The 27023-nt window shown below is 43.4% G+C and overlaps 1 protein-coding gene across 1 annotated transcript; it reads right to left on the reverse strand.

The window, feature by feature from the left end:
* Positions 1-27021, reverse strand: dennd1a (DENN/MADD domain containing 1A). Its single transcript, XM_069169087.1, is given in 25 exon segments — positions 1-2858; positions 2860-2954; positions 2956-3648; positions 4556-4802; positions 5856-5993; positions 7538-7602; positions 8030-8182; positions 8436-8492; positions 8652-8723; positions 8881-8921; positions 11148-11235; positions 11326-11427; positions 12183-12308; positions 12391-12492; positions 13567-13612; positions 14511-14611; positions 16399-16509; positions 17374-17427; positions 17732-17812; positions 19111-19180; positions 19333-19452; positions 19815-19864; positions 20028-20071; positions 25503-25567; positions 26885-27021. Coding segments are annotated over 25 exon segments (2973 nt in total). The 5' UTR covers positions 26902-27021; the 3' UTR covers positions 1-2623.
* Positions 27022-27023: the final 2 nt, after the last annotated feature.

The raw sequence follows: 27023 nt of genomic DNA on the forward strand, positions 1-27023 counted from the left end.
TCTATTAAATATGGGTTCATGTGATTGGCAGCATCTGAACTTTTTTGTAAATCGGGGTTGTACATGCGGAGCATACCTTCAGTACGATCATAGATGTGCTGCCCGACCTTGTCAGAAATCAAACGTTGTGAACAGTAATGCTGCCGTGCAGAAGAAGGCTGTCCGTCATCGAGAGGGAGAAACAGGAAGAACTGCACATATTCTCATAACCTCTCCATGGAGATGAAATAGTGTCAGTGGGTTGGTTGTTCACAAAGATTTATCACAAAAACAATAGAAGCTCCTCCCACACAGTGGAAACGTTTCAGAAAGTTTCAGTAATATTCCCAATCTGATGTCGGAAAGTTTCTGACGCTATCCGACCATCTAACATGCAGTTCAGAAAAATCATAAATCCACCTTTAATCAAGTGGGAATATCTGATTCTAATGATATAAATAAAATCAGGATTTACAGGGTGATAACAGTAAAGATGAAAATGGGCTGCGTAGCTCCATAAAACAGAGTCAGAGTCCTTTTAATCAACGTTAGATTCGTATGAAATATCTGTGATATATTTTAAGCAGAATACTAGTCATCGCCTGTACAGACACACGTAGCAGCAACTAGACCTGTACAGCAGTCTGAAGCAGGGAGGACATACATGGACCTCCAGATGTCCCGGTGGAGACGGACCCACACAGGTTCTGATGGTGGAAATATCAGAACAACAAATCAGCCAATCAGAGAGTGACACCGGACCAGCAGCAGGAAGTCACTGCATCCTGAACGTCTGCACACACGGAGAAACGTTTCAAATAATTTCATGGACATCAGTCTGCTGGAGGCTGGAGGACAGTGGGACACAGCACAGAGGTCAAAAAGAAAAGCAGTCGGTATGAGCCTACCAGAGACACATGAACCACATGGTGGCGCTACAGCACCACACTGCCATTACAATGTTCGCTAACTATAGCAGATGAGCTACCAGTGATAATACAAGCTGATCGTAGAGGATGACATCATCCATCAGCTGTTCGACGTCTGTCCTCCTTCAGGACAAACTGGGCTTCAGTTCTACACTTGATACGGATCTAAACTGAGCACAACGGTGGCGCTGACGACAGGTGACAGGTGACAGGTGACAAGTGACAAGTGACAGGTGACAGGTGACGGAGCTGTACAAAGAGCTGTTGGCATCCAAACATCCTGAAGCGAGGCTGGCTTCATGGGACCTGTCCTGGTGCAGAGAAACAACACAACATACTGAAATTAAGACAACTCTTAATGAGTCCAGGTGTCCGAGGAGGAGGTCCTCACCATCCATCTGTTCACCGGACACACACTCCTGTTTGTCACGGGTTAGCAGCAGAACTGACGGTACTGTGGAGGGCTGAGGGGGGTGGGGGGGCGTATGTGTGTGTGTGTGTGCATGTGTGTGTGTGTGTGTGTGGGGTGTGTGACCACATGACCAGCTGGATCAGGACCTCCTGAGGCAGTTAATGTTACATCATCTCTGATACGCATCAGCAACCACCAACCATCAGTGATGTCATCATCCATCAGTGATGTCATCGTTGGTTCATGAACGTTATGAATCCTCCAGTTCAGATTCTGTCCGTCACCATCTTGTTAGTTCAGAGCGGTTTGGAGCAGGAAGTGACCATATTTGGACAAGCTGGGGGAGGAGCCAGCGGTGGATCTGACCGATCTGATTGGAAACCTGATGCTACTACGTCCCGCCCACCGATAGCTGTAACCTGACTGCACCACAGGCCTGTCAATCAAACAGACACGCCCCCCAAAAACAGGTCTTCTTGAATCTTCTTTTCTAATGAATGAGGGATTATTTTCAGATGGACCTCCAGAAAACTAATAAGAAGGAGTGACTTTAGCTAACAACACCGAGATAACTGATGGACACATTTTATTCACTTTGGATTTGATGAGAGAAGTTGAATGGGAGTCTATGGAGCCGGAGGCTTTTTGGAGCCGACCTCTAGTGGCACTCGCTGGTATTGCAGCTGAAGACACTTCTGCATCGGAACCATTTTACAGACCTGAAGCTACGAACTCTTTTAGAAACAGTCTGTGGTTGTGATGTTCAGGTTTCTGGTCTTGTGCTCAATTATTTGTATATTTTGGTGATGTAGTCGATGTGTTAATTTGCATAAAGAGCATCTATAAATACGTTTCGACTCCTCGACCTGTTTCTTTCTAGATTGTCTGACACCTACAGGTACAGGTGAGAACAGCAGATGTGTTTCAGGATAACTGGATAACAGGACAGCTGCATGATTCTGAATCTACTAAAACCTTCTCGTGTTTCTGTGGTCATTTCCTAACAGATTTGACTTATATAGCTGACAGTTGGATTTTCTTTTTCTGTTGTTTATTACATTGCAATTCATAACTAGTACGAATCAAACGTTTTGAGATGACCTGATGTTAAAACACTGGCAGCATCCATGACGTCATCTCCACAAAATAAAAGTGGTCGTCAGCTCGTCTGGTTGCAGGTGAAGCTCTTGAGATGATCAGAGCGGCTGCAGCATTAACAGCAGTAGAAGGTCCTGATAGTGGCGGGGGGAGGTCAGAGGTCAGGTGGTGATAAGAAGGGTCACATCAGTGCATTCTACAGGTTTCAGTCAAACGTCTCCCACTTCCTGCGAAGGTCCTCCACCTTCTTTTTTGGGGGCGTAGCGGGTCGGGCCATCGTCAGCAGGTCCCCGAAGGGATCCGGAGACTTCTGGCCGTCTCCCTCCGGACGAAGAGGCGTCGCCAGGACGTTGGTGGCCGTGGAGGGGACGGACGAGTCGGCCAGGCTGGACAGGGCGTGGTTGCTGGAGGAGGAGGTGACGGAGGGGAAGGTGGCCTGCAGCAGTCTGTAGTTGGGGGGGCAGCGTGGAGCTGCCGGGCGAAGGCTGTCGGTAGAGACCCGGGGGGGTGGAGAAGGACTGGGGCTGGGGGGGGGTGGTGCAGGTAGGAGCCAGGTGTAGGTCCGCGGACTGAACTGAAGGGGTTCCCACCGACCGTCAGGGAGTAGTGCATCGAAGGGGAGGGGCGGTGCAGAGACTGGGAGAAAGGGTTCAGTAGTATCTGAGGATGGAGGGCGAAGGGGGGCGGGGCCTGTGGGTAGGACCGGGGGGGGAGCGGCGGTTTACAGGAGGAGGACCCATCGACGTCCCCCCTGTCCGTCAGAGCGGTGGTCTGTGCTGAGGTGAGGGGGTCCAGGAGGCGGATCAGGTCTATGCTGTCCTCTGAGACCACAGCGGGTCTCAGTAGGTCTCCGTCGGAGGTCCTGCTCAGAGCCTGTCTGAACTCCTGCCCCCCCGATGTAGTCCTGCCTTCACCCGCTGGCTTGGAGCGGGACTGGCCCACAGGGGGCGCTAGGACCGTACCGAGCTCAGGCGTCTTTCTCCCGTGGGGACGAGGGATGGTGATGTTTCCGGCGGCGGAGGGGTCCAACAAGTCGGAGACTTCCCGACCCGGCGATGGCGCCTCCGCCTGCACAGGAAGCTGGACGGACGGCGGCCTGTCACAGGGAGGAGGGACAGAGACGGACGACATCGGGTCGTCCCGCTCGGCACTCCACAGCTTGTTGTAAGGGTTGGAGAGCTTCAGGCCCGGCAGAGTCCGCGAGGTTTCAGCCATGTTCAGCTCCATCCGCTGCAAACACAAACACACAATTCAGACTTTACAGGACCGGGCCGCTGGCTTTTCAAAATAAAACAACATACATGAAGAACAACTTCCTCACAAACACTCGAAACTTTCTCGACAGCTAACGGATTATTATGAACCGTTTCCTTTGTGTTTAAAGGAAAGAACATCATACAACCAGGAGTTGTTTTCCAGTTGTTGGCATGGAAACGTTAATCACACGAACAAAAGGTTTTATATTTTGAGAGTGAAATGCTCCACAATATGAAAACATTCAGATTACATGTTTTATTTAGTTGGTTGTTGTATAATCACAATGTTACACTTCAGTGATGCTGACGGACCGATCGGCCGACCGAACCGACCGAACCCACCGGACCGACCGGACCGACTGGACCGAACCGAACCCACCGGACTGACCGACCGGACCAACCGGACCAGACCGGACCGACCGAGCCGACCGGACCAACCGACATGACCCACCGGACCAACCGGACCCACCGGTCGTACCAACAATAACGTTAAAGTAAAACCTGGAGTGTAACGTTACTTCAGTAACGCGTCAAACTACTCAGAGAGTTTTTTCCTCTCCATGAACGAGACGTGTTGGAGGAACGAAGGCTCATCAGAACCAGCTAGAATATTCTGGTACTTCATCATCATCACGTGTTACTCGGTGTCTTTACTAGAACTTTACAAACGATGCTGGACAACCAGGTTTCAGTAGATATACAATTTGGTTGAAGGGAAATTTCCACACGACACTGGCAACAGATGACAGTTTCCATGGTAACCAAACATCAAGACACCAAGAAAGGTTCAGACGGACCAAATATTTAACGGGAAACACTTCAGACAGACTGTCAGAGGAGAGCGAAGCATCGCCGGTCCGCAGAACCTTCGGACCTCTGACCTGGTAGCTGAACTTGGTCTGGAGCTCATCAGAAGCTTTGGGGGTCCTCAGGTCCTCCAGACTTTTAGCCAGAGTGATCGGCTGGCCGTCCGGCTCGTCCTGGCAGCCGAAGATGTCGCCCAGCAGGGTGACGTTGGAGAACCTCTCGATCACCGGGCTCGGAGGAGCCGTCAGGCTTTCTGCCCCGAAACTCGGGTCGTCGCCTTCGATCAGCTCCACCTCCTTCAGCGAGCGGTACGGCTGCGGCCTGCAGGGACACAAACACGTCTTCATGGGTCAGAACCTGAACCCAACCCAAACAAGGACCCCAAAATAAGCTCAGATAGGACTTCTTCTAAACCTTAGAGAAAAGAAGCATTTTGAAGCCTCGGTTTTAATGTCGTCTAATTCTCCGGTTTACAAACGACGTTTCTGTCATTGCTACGAAAACTGTGAAATTTAAGATGAACACGAGCGCTGTAGTTTATTTTTTTGTCAAATAACTCTGGGCAGGTTTTACTGGATGGAAACAGTCCACAACTATTTAGTTCTGTTTGAATCAGTCACACTGGAGGGGAGTCACTCACTGCTTTTATCTTTTAATGGGGTTCACTGAAAATCATTTTTTTTATGGTAAAATAAGTTAAAACGTGTTTTTTTTACCATGTTGGGACACTTTCAACAAGTTCAACTTTCACTGCTGTAGTGAAGAATGAACTATGTGATGAAGTTTGAGGAGAGTCCTGATTGGTTGATAAGTTCTGGAAACCTGTTGGTTAATTTCATATCACAGCGGTGAGATATTAACATGGCACAGCAGGTTTTATGTAAATGTTTGGGAAACATTTTAAAGTTGAAATAAACATGGAAACGTGTTAACCTGATCTTCATCACGTTTAACATAAAGCCGTCACACTTATTGATTTATACATTATATATTTTTACATATAATAATCACCAGCGTGACATTTCTGCCCAAAACCTTCATCATGCCAGAGAATCCACCTTCCTCATCCTCATCACATGACTCTACTGGACACTGTTGGTGTCATGAAACTGAGCGTTTGGTTGTTTTATTCCTGATGAAGACCCGACACAAACACGTCAGATCCACTTCCATCCGTAACTGATCCACCAGAACCTCAGCAACCTGCAACAGAACTGAATCTAATCAGAACCAGGACGGAGATGATGCTCACTAACCACAGCTTTAAAACGCTGCGCACACACACATGCATGTTTCCTCAGAGAGAGAAGAGGAGAACTGAGAGGCAGGTTCAGTAAGCAGAGAGAGTGAGCAGCCAATCAGAGGAGAGCGTACAGAGGAGACCATTCGAAAGGGGCGGAGAACAGGAAGCTGTCAGGAAACCCGGAGATGGAGTCATCGTCGTAGTGGAGCTCGTCTCCGGAAGAATCCTCCGACAGAAAGACGGTGTAGTGACGAGTAGGACGGACTGAGCTACGGTGAGGAGAGGACAGGGGACAGGAGACAGAGGACAGAGGACAGGAGACAGGGGACAAAGGCGAGGGGACAGAGGACAGGACACAGGGGAGAGGAGATGGGACAGAGGACAGGAGACAGAGGAGAGAAAACAGGGGACACGACGGGACAGAAGACAGAGGAGAGAAAACAGGGGACACGATGGGACAGAAGACAGAGGACAGATGACAGAGAGGGGACAGAAGACAAAGAAGAGGGGACAGGAGACAAAGGAGAGGGGACAGAGGACAGGGGACAGAAGACAGGGGACAGGGCACAGAGGAGAGAAAACAGGGGACAGAAGACAGGGGACAGAGGAGAGAAAATGGGACAGAGGACAGGGGACAGAAGACAGGTGAGTCATCACACAGGGACAGGAAAGAACAAGAAAGTTAAGAAGAAGAAAGCTGAGAGTTAGTAATATTATCAAGAATGGGACCACATTTCACTTTCAAAACTCCAGAAACTGGTCTCCTCAGTTCCCGAACGTTTACAGAGTGTTGTTAAAAGAAGAGGTGATGCAACACAGTGGTGAACATGAACCTGTCCCAACTCTGTCAGGTAGAGACTCCAGAACGGTTGTAACTGTTGTAATGTGTGTGTGTGTGTGTGTGTGTGTGTGTGTAGTTGTCTGTGTGTGTGTGTGTGTGTGTGTGTGTGTGTGTGTGTGTGTGTGTGTGTGTGTGTAGTTGTCTGTGTGTGTGCATGCGTGCGTGTGTGTGTGTGTGTGTGTGTGCGTGTGTGTGGTTGTCTGTGATCATCAGGTTGAGTGAAATTCACCGTCATCAGAGCGTTGAGAGATAAAGTGGTTGTTGTGTAACAGCAGTGAAATATAACAACACTTTTGAAAACACTTTTCACTCAGTTCCAGCTGAGATATTAGTTCTTATCCGTCTACTTATATTTAGCCACTGCTGCTGCTGTTATAACTTCCTTATTCTAAGAAAACCTGATCAATAACGAGGCTGTAAAGGTGAGCAGGATTTTCCCTGTAAGTAGAAACAAACTCTCACTTTACAAAATGAACACAACTTCATTTAAACCCTTTGTTGTTATTTGTGTTCCTGGCGTCCTGAAGCTGAACGTCCTTCGCAGAGCTGATCCTGATCCTGATCCTGATCCTGATGCTGATCCTGATCCTGATCCTGATGCTGATGCTGATCCTGATGCTGACGGCGATACATCAATATCACCGACCACGCAGTCCAAATATCTACATTTACTCCTAGAAAGGAACTTTAATGAGCTGTTTCTAATATTTAGCTCCTCCAGGGAGCTTCTATCTGCTGTTTTCCAACGATGCTTCTGTTCAGCTCTGTAAGTTTCCCTTAACTTTCCCTTTCAGTGTCTCATCAGAGGCTGCAGATCAGAACCAGAACCAGAACCAGACTTCAGTAGCTTCTGAGCTGTAAACTAACTCCAGATGTTATCTGCTGCCCATCACGGTTCCTGCACCGGTTCTCCAAACACATTTGTACTGTAGATATTAATAATATAACTGAACATCATGAACGTCATCTTACTGGTCTGTGTTGCTCTCCAGACTCACGTTGCTGCTCGGCCTCTTCAGCAGCATCGGAGGACGACCCTGGAAACACACAGTCATCGTCAGTCGGCCTGAACGTGTTAGATTAAAACAACAATAAAATCAAATCAAATCAAATAATAAAACAAAACAAAACAAAATAAAATAAAATGAAACAGAATAACATAAAATAAAACAAAACAGAATAACATACAATTAAATTAAATGAAATAAAACAATAAAATAACAAAAATTAACAAAACAAAAAAAATGAATAAAATAAAATAAAATAAAACAAAACAGAATAGAAGAGAATAAAATAAAATTATAACTACTGAAGATGAGTTTATAGAATCTCCTGACGCACTGCAGAGAGTTTATCATGAAGGTCCCAGTGAGTCCACCCTCGTCCAAACAGGAAACAGATATTCTAACTATCTTCACCTCCTAGCCCTCCACCTTCCCCCCGCCTCACCTCAGGTCTGCCCACCTGTCCGAAGTGCACAGTGACGGGCCGATGGTCGTCCCAGGTCCTTAGAGGCCCCTCCCTCCTCACCGCCCCGCCGGAGGAGGTGAACCCAGCGGTGCCGTCGTCGTTGGTGACCGCCGACCCTCCAGAGGAGAAGCCGTTCTCGGCTTGCTCCTGCAGAGGAGGGATACAGGGGGGAGGAGGTTGGCACGGGAACAAAGAGTGATAGCACTGCAGGGGGAGGTGGAGGGGGAGGGGAAGGGAGGCTGCCCGCCGGGGCTGCGGGGAGCCAGGGGGTGGGGGGGATCAGTTCAAGCAGGTGAGGGTCGTGACGGAGGTGCGTGCGGGAGAGAGGAACAGTCACACCTGACATGTGGAACGTAAACAACACAGAAGGATCCAGAATCACGTGATCGGAGAAACACACCTTCTGCTTCAGACGACTCTTCACCTCCTTGATACGCATCTTGGCGTGATCCTTGGCCTGTAAACACACAGTGAAGTGTGTCATCTTCATCATCATCATCATCATCATCATCATCATCATCATCATCATCACCATCATCAATCATCCTGACAAACAGACAGCTTTCAACAGACACTCTACTAGTAGTCATTAATAATATCGCCCAGAAGTGCTTACAAACTTGTAAACCGTCTTCATGGCCGGGTTTGCCTTGGTCCTCACGGTGTTGAAGATGGCCCCGCCCCCTTTCTGTCAGAAGGAACATTTGCATGCGTTAGAGTCAGACACCATCCTGGGATTCACACATTCAGTCAGAGATCACTGTCGTCTGTTAGGACACAGAAACGGGCTCAGACAGAGGTCATGTATTTAGAGTCATGTGACGCTAACATCCAGGTGAGCTCACCTTCACGGTGAACAACCACTGGTGGTACGTCCTGTCACTGCCTGGAGACAGGAAACACACACTTTACCAAACATAACAGTTTAATCTCCTTCATCAGGTCATAACATCAGTTTAAAGGCTCTGATGTCAGACCTCCTCCATGTTGATCTCTGACCTACGTTCTCCTCCATGTTGATCACTGACCTACGTTCTCCTCCATGTTGATCACTGACCTACGTTCTCCTCCATGTTGATCACTGACCTACGTTCTCCTCCATGTTGATCTCTGACCTACGTTCTCCTCCTGTTGATCACTGACCTACGTTCTCCTCCTGTTGATCACTGACCTACGTTCTCCTCCATGTTGATCTCTGACCTACGTTCTCCTCCTGTTGATCACTAACCTACGTTCTCCTCCTGTTGATCACTGACCTACGTTCTCCTCCATGTTGATCTCTGACCTACGTTCTCCTCCTGTTGATCACTAACCTACGTTCTCCTCCATGTTGATCTCTGACCTACGTTCTCCTCCATGTTGATCACTGACCTACGTTCTCCTCCATGTTGATCTCTGACCTACGTTCTCCTCCTGTTGATCACTAACCTACGTTCTCCTCCTGTTGATCACTGACCTACGTTCTCCTCCATGTTGATCTCTGACCTACGTTCTCCTCCTGTTGATCACTGACCTACGTTCTCCTCATGTTGATCACTGACTTACGTTTTCCTCCTGTTGATCTCTGACCTACGTTCTCCTCCTGTTGATCACTGACCTACGTTCTCCTCCTGTTGATCACTGACCTACGTTCTCCTCCATGTTGATCACTGACCTACGTTCTCCTCCATGTTGATCTCTGACCTACGTTCTCCTCCTGTTGATCACTGACCTACGTCCTCCTCCATGTTGATCACTGACCTACGTTCTCCTCCTGTTGATCACTGACCTGCGTTCTCCTCCATGTTGATCACTGACCTACGTTCTCCTCCATGTTGATCACTGACCTGCGTTCTCCTCCATGTTGATCACTGACCTGCGTTCTCCTCCATGTTGATCACTGACCTACGTTCTCCTCCTGTTGATCACTGACCTACGTTCTCCTCCATGTTGATCACTGACCTACGTTCTCCTCCATGTTGATCACTGACCTACGTTCTCCTCCTGTTGATCACTGACCTGCGTTCTCCTCCATGTTGATCACTGACCTACGTTCTCCTCCATGTTGATCACTGACCTGCGTTCTCCTCCATGTTGATCACTGACCTACGTTCTCCTCCTGTTGATCACTGACCTACGTTCTCCTCCATGTTGATCACTGACCTACGTTCTCCTCCTGTTGATCACTGACCTGCGTTCTCCTCCATGTTGATCACTGACCTACGTTCTCCTCCTGTTGATCACTGACCTGCATTCTCCTCCATGTTGATCACTGACCTACGTTCTCCTCCATGTTGATCACTGACCTACGTTCTCCTCATGTTGATCACTGACCTACGTTCTCCTCCTGTTGATCACTGACCTACGTTCTCCTCCATGTTGATCACTGACCTACGTTCTCCTCCATGTTGATCACTGACCTACGTTCTCCTCCTGTTGATCACTGACCTGCGTTCTCCTCCATGTTGATCACTGACCTACGTTCTCCTCCATGTTGATCACTGACCTGCGTTCTCCTCCATGTTGATCACTGACCTACGTTCTCCTCCTGTTGATCACTGACCTGCGTTCTCCTCCATGTTGATCACTGACCTACGTTCTCCTCCTGTTGATCACTGACCTACGTTCTCCTCCTGTTGATCACTGACCTGCGTTCTCCTCCATGTTGATCACTGACCTGCGTTCTCCTCCTGTTGATCACTGACCTGCGTTCTCCTCCATGTTGATCACTGACCTACGTTCTCCTCCTGTTGATCACTGACCTACGTTCTCCTCCTGTTGATCACTGACCTGCGTTCTCCTCCTGTTGATCACTGACCTACGTTCTCCTCCATGTTGATCACTGACCTGCGTTCTCCTCCATGTTGATCACTGACCTGCGTTCTCCTCCATGTTGATCACTGACCTACGTTCTCCTCCTGTTGATCACTGACCTGCGTACTCCCCCATGTTGATCACTGACCTATGTTCTCCTCCTGTTGATCACTGACCTACGTTCTCCTCCATGTTGATCACTGACCTATGTTCTCCTCCTGTTGATCACTGACCTACGTTCTCCTCCATGTTGATCACTGACCTACGTTCTCCTCCTGTTGATCACTGACCTACGTTCTCCTCCATGTTGATCACTGACCTGCGTACTCCCCCATGTTGATCTCCTCCTCAAAGATGTCACTGAAACCTTCTCCTTCGTTCAGCTGGTCCAACCTGCCGTCGATGAACTGCAGGGAACACAATGTGTTACTGAGTGTGTGTTCGAGTGTGTGTCTGTGTGAGTGTGTGTGTGCGTGTGTGTGTGTTACTGTGTGTACCTGTTTAAAGAGCTGCAGCTGGATGGCGTTGTGCAGGAAGTGTCTCATGGCGCTGGATCGATGGGTGATGAAGGTTTCTTCATTAAATGTTATCGGTTCTCCCTGAAACACAGAAACAAACACACTTTGTTCAAATCTCTGTTTGTGGATGATTTTATGAAGTTGCAGAGAAAGAAACATATTAATCTGAAACACCCAACATGATGCATACACACACACACACACACACACACACACCACACACACACACACACACACACACACACACACACACACACACACACACACACACCACACACACACACACACACACACACACACACACACACACACACACACACACACACACACACACACACACACACACACACACACACACACCACACACACACACACACACACACACACACACCACACACACACACACACACACACACACACACACACACACACACACACACACACACACACACACACACGTTCCGTGTTCCCTGCTGCATGTATGACATCCTGACAGACTGTAGTGAACCTCCCACCCTCAGAGACACAGACAGGGACTCATTGTCATACAGCTGAGGGGACAATCACATCAACCTGGGCTTTCCATGAAGGGAAGCAGTGTGGTGGGCGGAGCTAGAGGCGGGGCCTATTTGCATATTCATACACATGTAAGTTTGTATAATTCCATGAAAGCCTCTTTAAGGTGTTGATAATATTGATATAATAGAAACTTAAATTTAAAAACTGATGTAAAATGTGAGGAATAACATGATAGAAGAAGAGTTCTCTTTGAGGAGACAGGAGGTCCTCTCCCCTCCTCCTCTTCCTTCTCCTCCTCCTCATCACAGTTCACTGACCGACTCGATCTGCAGAGCGTCCCTGTAGCTGCCGAACAAAGCCGCCTGACTCTTGAGGAAGGCTCGAGCCACTCCGTCCCCCGTCGTCGTGGAAACCTTCTTCAGACGGCTCTTTAAAGAGGAAACCTGCGGGACATGACGCAGTGTTGTTAGATCACACTTCTAACGGTTGCTCTGAACTCAGGCGTGGACGAGTGCAGCTCCTCACCACGTCGTTGGGCAGACTCTGGAGGTCATCGAAGGGCGTCTCCAGAGTGTTGGTGTCCACGTTCAGGACCACCACATCATCCAGAGCCATCCCTCGCACTCTCTACAGCAGCAGGGAGAACACGGAGCAGACAGTCAGCTGGTCACTGGGGCTCAACAACACACCAACAGAGGCTTCACTTCATAATGTAACAAGAACAAAACGCTGTATAGGAGATTATCAGAGAGAAAGTCAATGTGGGAAAAACAAAAAGATCAATAGATGAAATTAAGAGAAAATGGAAAATAAAATAGAAATATGCTCATACTGGTATAATGTTATTGTAAAACCACATTCTCTACGTATTCTTTGGTTTCCTGTGTCTCCTTCTCACCACAGTAAGAGCATCCATCTCTCCTAATGTTCATCTGATTAATACTTCTTCTTCACAATAAGAGCATCCATCTCTCCTAATGTTCATCTGGTTAATACGTCTCCTTCACAATAAGAGCATCCATCTCTCCTAATGTTCATCTGATTAATACGACTCCTTCACAATAAGAGCATTCATCTCTCCTAATGTACATCTAATTAATGCGTCTCCTTCACAATAAGAGCATCCATCTCTCCAAATGTTCATCTGATTAATACGTCTCTTTCACAATAAGAGCATCCATCTCTCCTAATGTTCATCTGATTAATACGTCTCCTTCACAATAAGAGCATCCATCTCTCCTAATGTTCATCTGATTAATACGTCTCCTTCACAATAAGAGCATCCATCTCTCCCAATGTTCATCTGAGTAATACGTCTCCTTCACAACAAGAGCATCCATCTCTCCTAATGTTCATCTGATTAATACCGTCAGTCGTACTAAAATACACAGTAATCTCTTCTCCTGTATTTACTGTCAGGTTTAGTAAATATCATTACAGCTGATAAATTGACCCGTTTCTAGTATTTTACATGTTCCAGTAGAAACACCCAATATTACAGATGTATTCAGTCAATAACAGAATGGACACCGTGTGTTAAACTGCACATATTAAAGCTCCTCCCTGCACATTGTTAGTAGATCAGCTGGATGTTTTTCTGCAAGTGAAGTTTGAACCTTTAGTAAATACGACTCCATGTGTTTGTTTCAGACCTGTGTTTGTTTCAGACCTCCTATGATCTGCTTCCTGTGTGAAACTCACCTCCATCAGGCTGGAATGGACTCCGATGAGGTAAGGCATGGGGGCACTGAGAAATGAAACAGATTCACAGTTAACTATGTCTGTGAGGACAGCTGGAACCTGAACGCAGCAGTCAGTGACGGGTCCGATCCGCCTACACAGCTGGAACAACCACAGAGAACCAGTTTAAAGAACCAAGCATCCGTCAGACTGACTCCTCTGCTGCTGCACCTCCTCTTTATTTAAATACTCTTCAGCAGATATCAGATCAGATCATTAAAACTCAACACTACACCACATAGAATGTAACTTCAAACCTGTTTCACAATCATACTACCATTATTTGTTATTATATTATATTACAGGTAATATTACTCCCAACAAAAATATAAAAGCAACACTTTTATTTTTGCTCCCAATTTTCATGTTGAATAAAAGATCTGCACAGAAAAGGTTGAAGTGTTTTTTGTTGAGCGTACATGTTGTTAGTACCTCCCTCTATATATCAATAATACTTAAAAAAAAAAAAAAAAAAAAAAAAAAAAAAAAAGTACCTGTTGTAACTGGTACACTTGGAGACAGCTGTTAAAGACAGTTGGTGGGTATTTTATGACCTTTAAATTCAGTACTTTTTAAACTGTTTAAAGGCTGCGGTCAGAACACCTCATTAAAAAACCACCAGTTCAGCTGCTGGAACATTTCCAGATGAAACCTCTGTGATAGATGAACAATGAGCATCATTTAAATCCATCAACAGTTAACACAGAGGAAACTAACATTCACCTTCAGCACTTTTTAAAACAACATGCAGGATTTGATGAAACATAGAAACGACTGTGTCTGGTTGTTGTTGTACTGATGTGTGTCATCTCGGGCTGTGTTAAAAAAAACTCTCACTTACACACTATTGTGGTGCATCAATGAGTTCACACTGACCAGTACACAAAGATGTATTCAGCACTCACCAGCAGTAGTCTAAGAGGTGCTGAGGCAGCACCGGGATGTAAACGTGCTGCCAGTACATGGGATACAACATGGCTGCAGACCCGTGGACACACGCTGTCAGCTGGGGACAAACATGCAGGACACAACATGTGACGGCTCATTACTGCTCAACATACAAAGTCCAACAGCACTGAACGGTGTCAGGATACACTGGATGTGTGTGTTTAACAGTGGGTTCATGCATCGTCTTAATAATTAAACACAATGTTGGCAGGATGTCAGGGAGAGAACAGAAATAATCTACAAACTGAATCCATTCCTTCAGAGGTTGTTGCATAATACAATAATAATAATACAGCAGGTATATATTAGTGGACATGAATGATTTCTTATTGTCAACAATCTACCGAAAGGATGAAAACCAGCAATGAACTGACCTAACTTACATGTATTAATAGACTGTTGAGATTTGAATAAACTACTGTATAATGTCCATGTTCTTCATGTCTCCAGACCAGAGACAGACACGTCTTCAGGTTGTCCATCTGTCCCTCTTTATGAATGTGAAAGTCTGGATATATTATATACACCACATTCATCTGGTTTGAGTCACAACTTATATAATGTGTTTAATTTGTCTTGTCTGTCTTTTGACATTTTTCCAAAACTGCATGTTGAGTTTTTATTCATTATTTTTGAAAGTTATGAAGGAGAAAGGCATGCTGGGAACTGATAATTGGTTTGTCCAATGACCTCGCTCCCTCTAATTGGTGATAATCTGCGTCAATGTCATAACGTCAACTTTTTTCTCAGCAGTTTACTCTTATAGCAAGAAGTTTGGTGAACGACAAGATGATGGCTAAAGCTGATCAAATATTATTTGAGAAGCTGAACAGGACCAGAAGGACTTTTGATTATAGTTTCTGTAGAGAACAGCAGAGACGGGAATCTGGACCTGAGCAGTGTTGTTAACATGAACTTCTAATGTGTGAGTTCAGGTTTGTGTTTGTTATGAAGTGAGATCAGGGATCTAAGTCTGTGGAGGTGAAAGTGTGTCCTCTCATATGTTGGAGAATGTTTACCTGTAATCTGTGTCTGTAGTAATGTTTTACTGCAGCGTCATTAATGATGAATGATGAAATCAATACATGTGATTGACAGCCTGTGTGATCAGAGGCCGTCTTTCATTTACTCTGTGAAGGATTATAATGACTTTCTTTAATGATTATTTGTTCGCTCCTTATCAACATAAGATGTTCAGATATTTAATAGTTGGAGGAGCACTGTTAGATTAGAGCTAATATAATTGAGCAGTTTAGATCAGCACCACGGACAGCAGCCTCCACTGATCACAGGTTTACAGGATGGAGCTCACTGAGTCTCTGTGGTGAGATTAAGTTGTCTAATCTGCAATTATCTGGAGTGGTTGTGCGTGAATACTCAGTTTTTTCGGGCCTGGTCGGGTCCAAGAAAATGATTTGCACCGGGTCCAATCACTACCATGTCTTAACTACATGTATTACATCAGTCCGTACAGACTGATGTAAACTAAAAGTTGACTGTGATGCAGTGATTGTAGTTTGTATTAAAGGAACAGATCACCCAGAACCAACACTGGAGACCACTGATGTGTGTTTACAGTTTTCAGAAGAAGAAGCTGCAGCGTTGTCAGCATCAGTTCATTGCTGTTTTTAGTCTTTTTAAGGGAGTTGTAGATAAAAAGAAATAAGTTATCCTTCAGGGTCAGAGTCTCTAAATGCCAGTTTGGATCAAGAATATTGTAAATGTTGTGAACTTTGTCAAACTCTAACAAACAGGGGCCTCATTTATAAAACAGATATATAAACCACACTCTTGCTCTTTACTGAAACATTCAAACATCAGGTAGAAGAAGTGGCGTCGACTCACAGTGCTCAGTTTGCTACAGCAGATGAGGACTCGGCGTTCGTAAAGCATACTCGCGTACAGATGAAGCATGTTATTGACATCTACGGCGACAAAGTACTCGGTCAGGTTTCTCTGCAGGGATCAATCAAAACAAGAGAAACACAGAGGACAGAGTTATAAAACATATTGAACATCATAAAGCACAAAACACTGTATACAAATGAAAAATACAGCAAAGGAGACCCTGAACTGTTGAGCAGCTGAAATCCTACATCAGGCAAGAATGGGACCACATTTCACTTTCAAAACTCCAGAAACTGGTATCCTCAGTTCCCAAACGTTTACAGAGTGTTGTTAAAAGAAGAGGTGATGCAGCACAGTGGTGAACATGAACCTGGAACAACTTTATAGAGACGTGTTGCTGCCATCAAATTCAAAATGAGCACATATTTTATAAAACAATAATATTTCTCAGTCTCAACATTTGATATGTCATCATTGGTCTATTTATAATTAAATATGAGTTCACATGATTTACAAATCATTGCATTCTGTTTTTATTTACATTTTATTCTATTTGGAAACAGGGTTGTATTTAGCTTGAAGAAAACACAAAGACTTAAAAGAATCTGAATCTATTTTCTGTTCATTAAATCAAGTTTTGTGTCTATTAAACAGTTCAATAATAAAAAATCTATCAGTCTGCAGCAGATTTCACTTCACATCCATAAAAACACAGTTAACAGTGAAAACTATGGAAACTTTAAATGAATCTTTTTACTGTGTTCATGGTGCACAGTTCTTCCTGGACTTTGCATCATATTCAGACATGTTCTATCCATTATTTCTAATTCATGCAGTTTATGACACAAAGTCAGCTCCTCGTGGTCTCCTCATAAAGTCTCAGGGATGAAAGCTGTCTGTGATCTACCTGCAGAGGACAGATTAGCTGTACATCTGTGTTGGTGCAGCATGAAGCAAGATGGTGATACTCACGTTGTCGGGGATGCTGGGCAGCTCTCTGGTGTCAGGCACAGTGAAGAAGGAATGCTGCAGACAGACAGACAGACAGAGACAGACAGACAGCAGGAGGGTCACACTGGGTTTACATCCATCACAGAGGAATCTACAGCACTGCGGTCAAACTGGAAGGATACTTTCAGTCAACTTCATTTTCCTCATACCTGCAGTTACCGTAGTAACCCTGCTGAGGTGGCAGATCATACCTGTATGATCTTCACGTGTCATTTAATTTGAAAATGTTCTGATATTATCAGTGAAGCAACGATCGATGCTAATATCGCCCTCCGGTGGTGTTTTACATCGTCTTGTGAGGCGGTGCAGTCAGACTCACCACACCGAGGTGGATGGGGACCCCCGGCTCAGGAACGGGGAGCGTATGAAGCGACACCAGGAGCTCCTGCCACTGGCTCTCCTGAAACATCCAGAGGACACAGAGTCCACAAAATAGCCATTAGAAGAACATTATCACACACGGAGGAAGGTGAGCTGTGGTCTGTGAAGAGAACGACTGCAGAGCTATAAAGATGCTGCTGTCGTCTCTTTTTATTTTGGAGCAGGAAGTGACCATATTTGGATGCGCTGGGGGAGGAGCCAGCGGTGGTTTTGACTCAATGTGACCACTGAGGACACTACGCCCTGCCCACATGTAGAGGAAACCTGACTGCACCACAGACCTGTCAATCAAACAGACACGCCCCCTAAAATATAACGCTCTTTGAAGCCTAATATATCAGTCCCTCCAGGGTTCAGAGTTTTGTTTGTTGATTGTTGTGAGCACAAATGTTTGATTTTGCAGCGGATTTTCTCAAAAATGAAGATGTAATTTGCGCATTATTAAGTGAGTTTTTTGCGTAAAATTGCATGAATTAGAAAAAAATAGCAAATCTACAAAACCATTTTTTTAAGCACTTCCTGATAAAGGAATAAATGTGTAATCACTTCCTGTAATAATAATCCTGCTGAAATCATTAAAATTTTTGTTTTGATCTTTTTTTAAACAACAACTACATCAAAATAAGAGCTTTAGATGCTGTTTAATTCATGTTCATTCAACACATAGACCTGCTGGATGAAACAAACAAAGAGACGTCTCTGACAATTGGACGTGTGGAGAAAACTCATTTAACATCCAGTAATATGGAATCACTTCCTCTGATCACAAACATTTAATCACATCATTTTAATGTGAAGACCACATTTCCCACAAACCCCGTCACTTCCTGTTTCCTCCGGTGAACAAAGTTTTAACAGGAAACAGGAGCAGAGGATCTCTGGTTGGAAATGAGGAGTTATTTTTATGAATAAAGTCAGTTTTGTTTGAAAAGATTTACTTTGTTTTAATACTTTCAGAACAACTTCTGATGACGAAATTTTTTGAGGAAAAATTCCAGGAATTATAAGAAATTATAAGCTCCCGCAAATATTGTGGAGTCTGCTTAAATCTGCAGTTTATGTGGAGTCTACGGAGCCCAGCCCTGGTGGCTGGTGCAAGACTTAAAGTATTGCACTTTAAGTCTTTTTTCAGACCCGGTCCACTGCCTCCACTTTTCTATAGTATAGAAACATTTTGAACTGTTTACACGTCCTTGAGGAAAAAAAACGTGAGCAGCTCAGATTCACAGAGAAACATAAAAACTGCTGCTAAAATCAAACGGTGATTAAATAAGATGCAGACGGTTGAGGGAGGCGACAGACAGGTGAACTCCTCACCTGGCCTTTCACTGTGTAATCTGCCAGGATGTTCAGTAGCTTGTAGAAGACTTCAAACCAGGGCAGGTAGCTGGAGGACACAGAGGACAGGTGCTGAATACAGTCAGACCTCTGCTGCACAGGACTTCATGTTGGGCAATAATTCAGTCGTCACACTGTTTAAATGATTGTTATTCATCTGAAATCATTCCCACTACATGAAGCTGTCAGCGGCAGACTCACCTGAGGATGCAGTAACAGGTGTGAGCTCCTGAAGACAGACGACAGAAACCAAACCTCTGTTTACTCTCAATGTCTGTCAGCACGAAGGTGAAGTTCTGTCCAACCTGGTTCACTGCGAGGCTGAGGAAGAGGAGGAGGAGGAGGAAGAGGAGGGGATGGGGGAGGGGGAGGAGGAGTAAGAGGATGAGGAGGACGAGGAGTAAGAGGAGGACGAGGTGAGACTCTTTAAAAAGGAGGAAAAACAAACTTCTTTTCTAGAAGAAATAACAGAAATAAACCATCTGAACCATCAACAGTCTGATTGATTGGTAACGTTGGTAACGTGTGTGTGTGTGTGCGTGTGTGTGTGTGTGTGTGTGCGTGTGTGTGTGCGTGTGTGTGTGTGTGTGTGTGCGTGTGTGTGTGTGTGTGTGCGCGTGTGTGTGTGTGTGTGTGTGTGTGTGTGTGTGTGTGTGTGTGTGTGTGCGTGTGTGTGTGTGTACCTGTCCATGCTGAAGGGGAAGCAGAACTTGGGGACCGTCTGAAGAGTTTCCTGTTGGACAGATGATGAAGAATAAAGGTGAGTCGTCCTGTATCAGATGGATCAGATGAATCTCTGACATCAATAAACAGCCTGTAAACAGGTGTTGATGCTCTGGTGAGCTTCAATCTGTGTGACACACATGAGGACGAGGAAACACGTCTCGGTTTCAGACCTGGTCGGTGTAGTCTTCAGGATACTGCCGTCGGACCTTGGACTCTGTTGGAGGAGAGACGTGACAGGCTGAACGTTCAGGAACATCTCAGGAGCTCGTGTACGGTAGAAGATTATTTCAGTAGCGTGGGAAACACGCACTCATTCCAACACAGGAAAATGGTATCACCATGGCAACGGTACAGAATGATGTTTCAGAACAACAGTTTCCTGTTTCATCATGGCAGTGTATCTGTCTGCTGTTGCATGTGGTGTCCAGCAGGGGAGCTCCAACACGCTGGGAGTCACACTGATGTCTCAGAGCGTTTGTAGATAGATTATATAATATAATCTAGATATTGATTATTTAATATAGATTAACCCAACCCATGAAACCTACCATGTAATGTTCACGTTTTTATAAAAAATAAATAACAACGTATTCATGAAGCTGTAAATAACAAATAATCCTCCACATATCAAACATACTGCGTGATATTCACTCATTGAACCGTCTGTAGTAAATGAGTGGAGCCGTTTACAACACGCATGTTTCAGACTGCACAGGAAGTGGAGAGAGGAACGGACTCCAACAGGAAGTAGTTCTTAGAAACAGAGCCGAGGAGCTTTCCTAAGTATCCAGGAAGTAACTCTCTCACTGCAGATTAAAGGGGATTAGACACCGACACTTTATTTATCATTAATCTTCCACCCAGCGGCTCCAAACCTTCCTGACCTCTGACCTCTGAGCAGGAGGCAGCGTTCAACTTCAACTGCTAGTAGTTAACTCCTTTAACCGAGAGGCTTCTTCAAACTCGTGTGGTACCGGCCGGTAACGATGGACTGACGGCTCTTAACATGTCACAGGTCAAATAATACACACATCAGTCACACACGTGTAAACTCTGGTTCATGTGTGTGTGTTCTACATCTCTCACACACACACACACACACACACACACACACACACACACACACTAGAAGCCTGACAGCTGTCGTCTCTGTTTCTGATCAGTGTCTGAAGGAAGTTTCTACGGTTTTAAATCTCTGCAGAACAGTTTTCATGGGAAAATCCATAAAACACAACACAACACAGAAAAATATACACAACACAACATAATACAATACGAAACATACACAACACAATATACACAACACAACAAAACATACACAACACACAACAAAACATACACAACAGAACAAAACATACACAACAAAACATACACAACACAAAACATACACAACACAGCAAAATATACACAAAACAACAAAACAAGCACAACACATACACAACAAAACATACACAATAAAACATACACAACACAACACATACAACAAAACATACACAACACAACATACACAACACAACCAAACATACACAACAAAACATACACAATAAAACATACACAACACAACACATACAACTAAACATACACAACACAACCAAACATACACAATAAAACATACACAACACAACACATACAACAAAACATACACAACACAACCAAACATACACAACAAAACATACACAATAAAACACATACAACAAAACATACACAACACAACATACACAACACAACCAAACATACACAACAAAACATACACAATACAACACATACAACCAAACATACACAACCAAACGTACACAACACAACACAACACATACAACCAAACATACACAACACAACATACACAACACAACCAAACATACACAACAAAACATACACAATAAAACATAGACAACACAACACATACAACAAAACATACACAACACAACCAAACATACACAACCAAACATACACAATAAAACATACACAACACAACACATACAACAAAACACACACACACACACACACACACACACACACACACTAGAAGCCTGACAGCTGTCGTCTCTGTTTCTGATCAGTGTCTGAAGGAAGTTTCTACGGTTTTAAATCTCTGCAGAACAGTTTTCATGGGAAAATCCATAAAACACAACACAACACAGAAAAATATACACAACACAACATAATACAATACGAAACATACACAACACAATATACACAACACAACAAAACATACACAACACACAACAAAACATACACAACAGAACAAAACATACACAACAAAACATACACAACACAACATACACAACACAAAACATACACAACACAGCAAAATATACACAAAACAACAAAACAAGCACAACACATACACAACAAAACATACACAATAAAACATACACAACACAACACATACAACAAAACATACACAACACAACATACACAACACAACCAAACATACACAACAAAACATACACAATAAAACATACACAACACAACACATACAACTAAACATACACAACACAACCAAACATACACAATAAAACATACACAACACAACACATACAACAAAACATACACAACACAACCAAACATACACAACAAAACATACACAATAAAACACATACAACAAAACATACACAACACAACATACACAACACAACCAAACATACACAACAAAACATACACAATACAACACATACAACCAAACATACACAACCAAACGTACACAACACAACACATACAACAAAACATACACAACACAACATACACAACACAACCAAACATACACAACAAAACATACACAATAAAACATAGACAACACAACACATACAACAAAACATACACAACACAACCAAACATACACAACCAAACATACACAATAAAACATACACAACACAACACATACAACAAAACACACACACACACACACACACACACTAGAAGCCTGACAGCTGTCGTCTCTGTTTCTGATCAGTGTCTGAAGGAAGTTTCTACGGTTTTAAATCTCTGCAGAACAGTTTTCATGGGAAAATCCATAAAACACAACACAACACAGAAAAATATACACAACACAACATACACAACACAATACAATACGAAACATACACAACACAATATACACAACACAACAAAACATACACAACACACAACAAAACATACACAACAGAACAAAACATACACAACAAAACATACACAACACAACATACACAACACAAAACATACACAACACAGCAAAATATACACAAAACAACAAAACAAGCACAACACATACACAACAAAACATACACAATAAAACACACACAATACAACACATACAACCAAACATACACAACCAAACATACACAACACAACACCTACAACAAAACATACACAACACAACATACACAACACAACCAAACATACACAACAAAACATACACAATAAAACATACACAACACATATAACTAAACATACACAACACAACCAAACATACACAACACAACACATACAACAAAACATACACAACCAAACATACACAACACAACACATACAACAAAACATACACAACACAACCAAACATACACAACAAAACATACACAACACAACCAAACATACACAATAAAACATACACAACACAACACATACAACAAAACATACACAACACAACATACACAACACAACCAAACATACACAACAAAACATACACAACACATACAACCAAACATACACAACCAAACATACACAACCAAACATACACAACACAACACATACAACAAAACATACACAACACAACATACACAACCAAACATACACAACAAAACATACACAATAAAACATACACAACACAACACATACAACTAAACATACACAACACAACCAAACATACACAATAAAACATACACAACACAACACATACAACAAAACATACACAACACAACCAAACATACACAACAAAACATACACAATAAAACATACACAACACATACAACAAAACATACACAACCAAACATACACAACACAACACATACAACAAAACATACACAACCAAACATACACAACACAACACATACAACCAAACATACACAACAAAACATACACAACCAAACATACACAACACAACACATACAACAAAACATACACAACACAACCAAACATACACAACAAAACATACACAATAAAACATACACAACACAACACATACAACAAAACATACACAACCAAACATACACAACACAACACATACAACATACACAACACAACCAAACATACACAACCAAACATACACAATAAAACATACACAACACAACACATACAACAAAACATACACAACACAACATACACAACACAACCAAACATACACAACAAAACATACACAACACAACACATACAACAAAACATACACAACAAAACATACACAACACAACATATACAACACAACAAAACATACACAACACAACACAACATACACAACACAACCAAACATACACAATAAAACATACACAACACAACACATACAACCAAACATATACAACAAAACATACACAACACAACCAAACATACACAATAAAACATACACAACACAACACATACAACCAAACATACACAACCAAACATACACAACACAACCAAACATACACAATAAAACATACACAACACAACACATACAACCAAACATACACAACAAAACATACACAACACAACACATACAACAAAACATACACAACACAACATACACAACCAAACATACACAACAAAACATACACAATAAAACATACACAACACAACACATACAACTAAACATACACAACACAACCAAACATACACAATAAAACATACACAACACAACACATACAACAAAACATACACAACACAACCAAACATACACAACAAAACATACACAATAAAACATACACAACACATACAACAAAACATACACAACCAAACATACACAACACAACACATACAACAAAACATACACAACCAAACATACACAACACAACACATACAACAAAACATACACAACACAACCAAACATACACAACAAAACATACACAATAAAACATACACAACACAACACATACAACAAAACATACACAACCAAACATACACAACACAACACATACAACATACACAACACAACCAAACATACACAACCAAACATACACAATAAAACATACACAACACAACACATACAACAAAACATACACAACACAACATACACAACACAACCAAACATACACAACAAAACATACACAACACAACACATACAACAAAACATACACAACAAAACATACACAACACAACATATACAACACAACAAAACATACACAACACAACCAAACATACACAACACAACCAAACATACACAATAAAACATACACAACACAACACATACAACCAAACATACACAACAAAACATACACAACACAACCAAACATACACAATAAAACATACACAACACAACACATACAACCAAACATACACAACCAAACATACACAACACAACCAAACATACACAATAAAACATACACAACACAACACATACAACCAAACATACACAACAAAACATACACAACACAACACATACAACAAAACATACACAACACAACATACACAACACAACAAAACATACACAACACAACAAAACAGTGTGCAGGAACAGGTGTGTCCTGTGTATCTGCAGGACTCACCTGAGCTGTGTGTTCCTGGATGACAGACCTCCACAAACACCTCAAACGTGGACTCAGGGTTCTCCCTGCAATACACAATCACACGCTACAGTCAGCTGAATGTATACATACACACACACACACATATATATATATATATATATATATATATATATATATATATATATATATATATATATATATATATATATATATATGTATGTATATATGTATGTCTATATATATATATATATGTGTGTATATATGTATGTATATGTATATGTACATGTATATATGTATCCTCTCTTTGTGCTGCTGTTTTAGTGAGTTTAAAGTTGTGTTTGTTGTCGCTGTGTGAACACATGACTCCATATTTCATCTCAGATATAAATCAGCTGGTTCTGAGCCAGTTAATGACCCGTTATCTGGAGTCGTAGCTCCGCCTTCTTCATACCTGTGTCTCCAGCCCACCTGTGATGGAGAGAGGTTGAATCTGGAAAATATTCACTGACTTGTCTTTATCTCCTCAATCAGTGTTCATGTGTTAAGTAACTCCATTTTATCTGATGATACATGAACAGATGTTCTTGTAGACATTGATCCTCCTCATCATGGGAGAAGTCTTAGATTTCAGGATGGATATTATTCTCTGTTTCTGCTTTTAAAGGCTTCATTACAGTGAAGTGATGTCATTCTCTGAAATTATTCTTTAGTCATTTTATCCACCTGATTATTCCAGTTCCAGTGATGGAGGTGTGTGTGTACCAGGTGACCTACATCCTGTCTGCATCAATACACACATCACCTCACCACCAACCAACCCTCCTCAACAACACGCTGATAACTGGTCCCAGTGATGGAGGTCACTGCAGGTCTCCATGACAACAGGCTGATCTGGAAACAGGTCGTCTGTCCCTGATGACATCTGTCCATCCAGGTCACCGCCTCAGAGACTGAAGCATCTTCACTATGATCATTGAGACGTCAGGCTTCATAAACACACATGGAGCAGGTGACACGAGCTGTCAATCACAGAGTCTCCAATCCATCAGAGGAGCAGCTAACAGAGAGGCTAACAGCTAGCATGTCTGCTCAGCAACATCCGGTCCGTTTACTGTGTTCACACCGGCTGAACGTCCTCTCACGCGCCCCTTCTACCTGTCCTGCTGCCCGGACAGCTCGTGCTCACATGTTTATCTAACCTGTGGAAGACCAGAACAACTGAACCCGGAGACAGGACGTTTAAACGGACTGTTGTTGTGTTCCCTGACCGGAGCAACAGCTCTGTTTCCAGCCGGAACCGCAACAGGTCCGGGCCTCACACCGAGCCATGTCCCCCCCCTCAACCTCCGGTGACCCACCGGGACACAGCCTCGCGCGGGACAGCGGACCAACGGTCGTACCTGATTCGGGACCCCATCCTGGTTCGTCCGCCCGCCGTCGCTGGCAGCAGGCCGCAGTGCGCAGACGCGTGAGTCCAGAGGTGTTGATGTGAAGCTAACCTGTCACACAGAGCTGGACAACGCCATGGTGCGTTGGTCC

This window comes from Embiotoca jacksoni, unplaced genomic scaffold (assembly GCF_022577435.1).
Source record: "Embiotoca jacksoni isolate LCO1_2020_lvr unplaced genomic scaffold, fEmbJac1.0.p SCAF_42, whole genome shotgun sequence".
In the NCBI taxonomy this organism is placed as follows: Eukaryota; Metazoa; Chordata; class Actinopteri; family Embiotocidae; genus Embiotoca; species Embiotoca jacksoni.